Source organism: Pterocles gutturalis, unplaced genomic scaffold (assembly GCF_000699245.1).
Source record: "Pterocles gutturalis isolate BGI_N339 unplaced genomic scaffold, ASM69924v1 scaffold30821, whole genome shotgun sequence".
NCBI classification, from domain to species: Eukaryota; Metazoa; Chordata; class Aves; order Pterocliformes; family Pteroclidae; genus Pterocles; species Pterocles gutturalis.
Window position 1 is genome coordinate 40,298 of NW_010101772.1, and position 8,276 is coordinate 48,573.

Here is an 8,276-nt window from a genome sequence, read left to right on the forward strand (position 1 = left end):
GCAGCCCTTCTAGTAGCTTAAAAATGTCTTTATTTTGAAAATTGAAATTGAGATGCCAAAGCAATATCTTTTTCTTATTAATGATTCAAAGAATGGTCTTTTCCTTTTGTTGTGTGTTGAAATATCCCTAAGTTTCATTAAAAAAAAAATATACGGAATATCCTTCTAATTACTTGTCTCAAGCATTTGCTAAATAAATAAAATGCTTACAAAAATTATTTCGAAGGACCCACAGAATCTTTTCAGTAACAATGCATTAAGTTAAACCCCACATCCGTATGCAAGCAAATTCTGTTAGCAATAGAACAGCATATTGTCGGCATTTTGTGTTCTTGATATTGCCTTGCAGTGGAAATAAAACCTTGATTTGTTTTTCTGTGATGCTAACAGGGGCTAGCATAGCAAAACTGAAGTAAAACTCACATGACTAAGCCCCTGTAAAATCCTTTATTATCTGTAACTCCCCAGTCTCTGTGGTAGCTGTTAGTAAATTTTCAAACTGAAAAATGTTAATTTGCCTACCTAGAGAGTTTTGTTAAAAGCAGGAAAACAACACTGGCACAATTAATCTGTCTAAGTGTTTTGATTTTATACTGAAGTGCTTCAATATTATGCATCCCAGCTGGATAATTTGGTTCCTAATTGAGATTTTACTGTCTGTTTTGCTTGTCTACAGCTGCAACATGGTGTCTGTAGGATACTGTCACTTGTTTACTTACAAGTGATACCTCCAAAAATGGTGCTTGCTTTTAAAATCTAGTAATTGTTAGAACTTGGATTTTGAGGTCAAACTAAATCTTGCATGTCTTATACTGTATCCTTCAAAATCTTCAGTTTAAAATAATCCTGATGCCTTTTCGGAAATGTTTGTGAGTGTGTATTTCAGGCACTACATTGAGAGACTCTCTTCCATGGCTCTTTTATCTTGTTGAAAGATAATAGAAGGTTTGTATCCAGATATGAAAACTTGGATGGTCTTCTTGTACTGTTCTGTGTGGCCCCCTTTGCGAGTTCCATGACTTCAAGGGGATGTGGCTCATGCAGCAACAGCAATCTAGTTTTCTCAGGGTTTTGTGAGGACTGCTGAGAGAAAGACTGGGACATGGCTATACAGTTTAGGATCTCTGCTACAAAAGGTAGTGAGTTAAGACTAGTTGTAGGTGAGTGAGTTTGGCTGCTGCAGCTGTGCTTTTTGGAGGAATATGTAGCTGGCCTTCACAGTTCCCTGCGGCAACTATTTCTGGTACCTGAGCTATCCTGGGAATCTGTCACTTGTAGAGTGTGCACGTTATCTTAGGCAGCTATACAAGGCTGTCTTTACTCAACTGGCTATGTAGGCTTCTTGGCAGCTGCCTAGTTCATAGTTTGTCCTGGGGTGTTGAAACATGCCAATCTGATTCTTCAGAGAACATACTCAGGGCATCAGAGGAAAAGACGGACTCGGCATAGTTTCAGAAGAGGGCGAACAAAGATGCAATGGAAAGGAGTTGGGAAAGCGCTGCTTCGTTTGTAAAAGTAACCAGCCAGTGGAAGAAGGGTGTTGCAGATCAAATGGATAATACCAAAAGGCCGTGATTACTGCTCAGCACAGAAACTGACGTTAGATCTCATCGGGTTGGTGATTCAGTGAGAGACTTGCCCAAATGGGAAGGTGTCTTGAGTTTAAGGTGAATGGGGGGGATTAAGAATAAGTTTTTGAGTTAAAAGGAAATGCTCTTGGTCCTGCCACAAATAATTTCCATCTTTCATTCTTCTTTTTTGTTTTCAGAAGATAGATGGTATATGGAAACTACTTTCTAGCCAACTCTTCTGGAGTAATGCTTTTGAGACTTGCTTTTTTTCAGTTGCATGCTGGATCTCAGTGTTGCATAAAATGGTGGATTCAGTTACTCTAAACTGGAGTGGAAAACTAGATAATGCTTAAATTATGAGCCTCAAACAAGGACAACATATTCATGGAGAGCAGTGTCAAAGCGTACTGTTGTGTAACTGTGAAAGCACATATGACTGCAACTTAGAAGCTCGTGGTTCTTACAGTGTCAGGATTTGTGAAGATTTTTCTCACCAGCAGCATTATTTGGCAGTGGGTCAGTATGGACATAGGCATGCATTTTTTCCTGTGCTAGCAAGCTTGTGTTCGCTGAATTCAGTTCTGCTGAATTTTGTTTTTTTCTTTTTGGGGACAAATTTCAGGACTCCCAAAGGTATAATAAAAATGCAGAAAGGGGATCGTAATGGATTCAGTTTTGTCCTAATCAAACTGCAATGGCACTGTGTGGTTTACTTGCATTCAACTGAGCGTGATAAGAGCAAGGTGATGCAGCTGAGTCCCAGAGACAGCTTCCTCCAGGCAGCTCATAGGACAGCAGAATGGTGAAAAAACATCAGTCATTTTCTATCTACATGACATTGATTAATTGTTCAGAACTGCCTTTCTGTTAGTTGGTTGCACTGCTGTTGTTTGCTTCGGCCCTCAGAAAAGGCTGTTTAGAAAGGCAGATTTAATGTGGTTACTAAATAAGAAATAACTGAGAAAAATGGAATGCTTTGTTTCATGAGCTGCCATTACAAACAGAATCCGAGGGATCTGTTTTACGAAGTCAGCTATAATTTATGAAATTATATTTCAATTTTTAATTCATTTATTGTATTGCTTTGTATTAATGTTTTAATTTGAAAGATTGCAGTGTGGATTAATTTAAGTTGTGGAGTTTTACTTCTCTGAGGGGCTCACTTACTGGATGTTTTAAAAATTGTTATTATAGGATATTAAAATACATCAAATAATTCATTTTGTAGCTGCTCTAAAAATCTGTACCTTCTTAGATGTGGGGGGAAAAAAGAAATTAAGAACAGCTGTGCCTATAGAAAAATGGGCTCATTGTCCCTTAGTTCAATCCTGTATGAAGTTTGAGAAGGTTGCATAGCTGTAAAGGCTTTTCACACCTTATCCATTGAGTACATGTGCATGACAATAAAACGGACTGTTAATTCATGACACTGGATTTACAGATTCACAAATCATCTCCTACCTTGTGTGTGAAAGGGAAAACATCTCTTCTTAGCGAGTATACACAAGTTCTTAAGCCAGCACAGCAGGTTGAATTTTTCTCATGATTTATTTGAGAATCTGAAAGTGCTTTTAAAAGCTAGAACAGACCTTTGAATTATCTAAAGAATAAATGTGGAAGAACCTTGATGCACTGTGGAGCTATAGCTGCTGTTGGGATGGAACCAGGCTTGATCTGCGCGGGCTAGGACAAAATGCTGAACAGAGACATCAAGGCCTGGAATTCTCTAGGACAAAAGCTTTTACTTAAATTTAGTAACACCAAAAATGTGAGTTATGTGTCTCTAAATGTCTCTTAACTCTTTCCTTCTGTGTCAGTGTTCTCTCTGGTTTTAGCTGAAGCACATATATGACAAGTGTTTTAATTAAAAATATATATTATTAATAATGTAGATACTTGAAATGCTGTGAAGGTTTCTGTGTTAATATTTCCTGACAGATAAAAACATTACCTAATTAGAGCTTAAATTAAATATAGTGCAAAAAGTGCGTATGCAGTAGCAAGTAGAATAGGAATAAACCTCACTGGGTTTAACTGCAGTTTGTTTGACTTAAGTTTGTTGTAAAGACCATTGCTTAGAGCTTTGAAAACACCAAGGAAACCTTTGTAGACTTGTTTAATTCTGATTACTTTGGAACAGCTTCTCATGCAGTGTAAGGGTATGTAATGCATCTTTGCTGTTACTGTGCATGATTCAGTGATGTAAGCATAGTAATTTCCTTTTCGCTTTTGCAGGAGAGGCCCTGAGAGGAAAGATAACAGTCTGCAAAAACAGAAAGGATCCACGGTCCCTCTTTATAACCCTTTCAGTGAAGGACACACAGCAGACCTACAGCCTTCAGTGACAATCCTATGCATATAACTTTGCGCACACACAAAAATGTGAAAAGTTCACCTAGAACTGAGAGAGTACTGTTTGGGTGCTTCTGCAGTGGGATATGTAGACTGACGACATCAGACTCTACTGTGTTTCAATGGTTATGGGTTACATGAGACTGCTAGGTGAGAAAAATCAGAAAGTCTAGCTGCGAGGAGCAATAAATACGATCTCTCAGTATTATTTTATTCTCCAACTGGAAAAATCCTTGTGCAATTTTTTTTAGGAAAGAAGCAGCTAAATCATGTGCCAGTGCACCTCAACAGTAGCTGGAAGATCCCGATGGGAATAAGTTTGGAATTCCAACTGCAGGATTGCAGCAGCAAAGAATACTTTTCACTACACTTTTATAATTAAAAAGTTGTATCACATTGCAGTTACATTTATCTAAATAAATGGACCAAGTATGTTATATAATGTGGTTGCTGGTGTCCTTGTTTTCTGTGTAATTGGAAATTCTTCTATCTATCTGGTGATGGCTCATTTATTTGTGGCTACAGTTTTTTCAGTGCTAGCCTATTGGAACAGAGGTGGATGGAAGTGTATATTTTAGCAGCTTCAGGGAAAATACTCTGAACAAATAGCAGCAGTTGCTGAAACAGTGGATTTGGTTTGGCTGCTTACAGAAATAGACACGAACAATCAAGGATTAATGTGTGTGTCATGATGTTTAAACATTTTAAACTGCAATAGAGTTGAAACTAAGTGTAACACCATGCAGCTTATGTACTTGTATTGTACACATTTGTATTTAAGGTGGCTTCAAGAATAGTTTTAAGAAGCGAAGATGACGGTGTTTTTGCTAGTGATCTCTGAACTGCTCTTAAGATAATGTTAGGACCTTTTTTAAAGGACTAAGATGGGAAAGAAATTATTTCCCTTGGAATCTGCTCAACAAAGTTTGGGTAATTGTATATGGTATAATGAGGTGAAATACTCCACCGTTTTGCCCATAACTAAAGAAGGCTGTTACCAGTAGTAATGCAAAATTGTCAGAGAAATGGAAACTCGTATTCCAAAAACTGGAATTCTCCTGGAACGCAGCACTTGATTTCACACTGTGAAGTGCATATTGAATAGGAACTCACAGTGCTGCCCTGCTATTATTTTTTTGACTGAAAACAGACTTGTGAGTTTCCATTTCATCTTGCTCTGGTTTTATCCTCTCCAGTGGAAACGTGCAGCTTACCAATTTGCATGCAAATAGTTTCCTTGGCTTGATAGGGTGGGAATTCTTTCCTGGGTGAAAACTGTTGAGTCACCATTAAACCCTTAAATGTCCTGATTAACATCTAGGTGTTCAAGAGTTCAGCTCATACGTGCAGCTTAACAGGGATGTTCAGGTGCTGAGCACTTGGCCTGGTTAACTCATTTCACTGGTCTAAATGGGGGCTTGACCACCCACGTGGACACATTGGCTATTATGTTCACCTAGTAATAAGTATGAATTAATTGCTTGCAGTGATTTTTTTTGATCCCTCAATTTTATGCAAGTGGGACAGCACACAGTTTATAAATTCTACACATTTTCAGAATTTTGTTTTCAGGATAGGCTTTACTATAAAAAATTAATAACAGATGTGATAATTGCATACAAAAGAATTTAAGATGCAAGATTTATTTCGTAGTAGTATCTGACAAGTATGAATGCTCTACAGTGATGTAGTTGATGTGTAAGTCTGATCTGCTAACTTTTTTCTAGCTTGGTATAGTTGATGTGTAAGTCTCTCTGATCTGCTAACTTTTTTCTAGCTTGGTGTATTCCTTTTGAAAATACATTGATTATCTTTGATTGTTAAAATGCTTGAGCCTGGTTATCTGAAGCTCAGACTGTTCAACTCTATAAAAATTGACCTTGCAGATGGAATGCCAGCAGTTAACATTGGACTGATTAATAGAGTTTGTGACGGAGTTATCAGTATTAGACAGTAAATATGCAGCCTAGGAGATGGACTGCTAGTTTTGTCCTTTGCTGAAAGGTACTGTAGAAATACAGGGTATTAATAGAGTCAGCAAAATTTTCATAGGGTGTTCTCAATAGTAGGGCAACCAGAAGTTGGAAGTATTTGTGTCTGAATTTGGTCACCTGATACACAGCTGACTGTGGGAACTTTGTGCGTGTTTAGGGTGACAATATTTTCAGATTAAAAAAAAAAAAAAAGGTTGAAAATGTGTAAAAGAAAGGAAATGCTATTGTAAAAAAAAAAAACATGTTTAGGGTGACTAATATTTTCAGATTTAAAAAAAAAAAGAAAAAGGTTGAAAATGTGTAAAAGGAAAAAGGAAATGCTATTGTAAAAAAAAAAAAAACCCAAACAACAAACTGCATCAAGAAGAGAGGATTTGGTATCACTTAACCAGAAAGAAAATGTCCTGAAAAGATGTTAATTAATGTAAAGCCTGAGGAGGGTCATTTGATAAAGGCATTGAAGTTTCAAAGAACTTTAAATATACGAGTGGGTATTGATCTAATAGCCAGTGTCACACAGCATCCTCTGGAAATAACCCATCAATTATAAGTGGCTTTTCTCAGCCTAGAAGTCAAATAATACAGGATTCATCTGACAGCACAGTTATTTGTTTCCTAGTTGTAGTTCTGAGAAATAAATATTGTATGAAATGTGATCAATAAATACTCTTTTAATCAGATTTGTTTAGTCTAGAGAAGAGAAGGTTCCAGGGAGATGTTACAGCAGCTTCCAGTGCTGAAAGGGGCTACATGAGAGATGGGGGGGCTCTTGATCAGGGGGTGTAGGGATAGGACAAGAGGTAACAGTTGTAAGCTGAAAGAGGGGAGATTTAGATGAGATATTAGGAAGAAATTTTTTCCTGTGAGGGTGGTGAGGCAGTGGCCCAGGTTGCCCAGAGAAGCTGTGGATGCCCCATCCCTGGAGGGGTTCAAGGCCAGGCTGGATGAGGCTTTGAGCAACCTGGGCTAGTGGGAGGTGTTCCTGCCCATGGCAGGGGGTTGGAACTCCATGATCTTTAAGGTCCCTTCCAACTCAAACCACTCTGTGGTTCTATGATACTGTATTCACTGTTTTGGAGTTAAACTGAATTCTTCTATAAAAGTACACTTGTACATTAATTACTATGCCTGTGATCCTATTGAATTATCTTGACTATCCCATAATTATTTCTCCACTTACTCCACTGAATGTGAAATAATTTAGAAAAAATGCTGGTTTGGCTATAAATTATTTCTCTTTTTTGGTTGTGAAGGTATGTTTTTGTGCTTAATAATGAAGTCCAGAAGCTCTGAAGAGCATTGAATGTACAGAAATTTTAAATGTTTAATCCAATAGTTAACCTTTTTCTCAAGGAGTATTCTCAACTATCACTTATCAATCTTCATTCTTGCTGAAGTAATTTACATTATACTTAGCCCAAGGTCAGAGGTATTAAGATTGACTAATGATTCATAAAAGTTCTTTTAATATTCCAATAGAACTGAAGGTTGCCCTACCTTCAGCTTGGAAATCTGTGCCCAAAGTCTCTGTGCCTGAAGATAAATAACCCCACCTGAAAAGAGTATGGATGCTCACAGCTCCACTTCTTATTTAAATGCTAAACTACAGGGGTTTTCCCCTTTTTAGCATCTGTTGCTTATTTATTCTTCCTTGTCTTCTGCAGTGCTGCTTTTAAATGTGCAGCTAGCTGAGCTGTAAAACTTGTCATCATGGCTCTACCCATCAGAGAGCAGCTGAGCAAGAAAGATGAACTTGGAAGTTCCTGGTCCTTCATTACTAAAAGTCTCTTTAGTGTGCATCATGCTGGGGTGTCTCATAGATTTTTCTGTGTGCGCCTTGGTTTGACCTTCTAAGTCAGTCCTATAGGGTGTGCTATAATGAGATAGATCCAGGTTCCCTGATCCAGGTAGCTTCAGAGGATTCGGAAAGCTGTTCTGGGAGATAGAGCTGCTAACTCAAAAAGGTAGGCTGCTAGTCAGTTTTTAAGACTTATTTTTTCTTTCAAGGATGTTTCTCTCCTACCTGTATAATAGTGCCTGAAGTTCCCTGTAGTAACGACTCTTTAACATTTCCTGTTGCTGGTTTAAATCTTTTCAAGAAAAAATAGCAGAAGTGTATATTTACCAAGGTTAGTTGAATGTCACAGCCTAAGAGTGACTTTCTGGAAGAAGTAGGAAGAGCCCACACCCGCCCTGGAGGGGTGTTGGAAGATCAAGAGTTGAAACTAAAGGCTTGTATGAAGACTAAAGGGATGATGGTTTTGTTTTTAGAAAACAAGATTTGGGGGTACAATTCGCTACTGCTTTCACAACATTGATTAACTGCATAATAATAGCATTTAAGTGTTTTCAAAGGCCA

The 8,276-nt window shown here is 37.8% G+C and overlaps 1 protein-coding gene across 1 annotated transcript in view; it reads left to right on the forward strand.

Annotated features, from left to right (window-relative positions):
- Positions 1 to 3,916, forward strand: part of PRMT3 (protein arginine methyltransferase 3) — a 44,213-nt gene extending 40,297 nt beyond the window's left edge. The window contains exon 15 of the mRNA XM_010084441.1: positions 3,807 to 3,916. Within this exon, the coding sequence (XP_010082743.1) occupies positions 3,807 to 3,916 (110 nt within the window). The remainder of the gene's footprint in view (positions 1 to 3,806) is intronic.
- Positions 3,917 to 8,276: the final 4,360 nt, after the last annotated feature.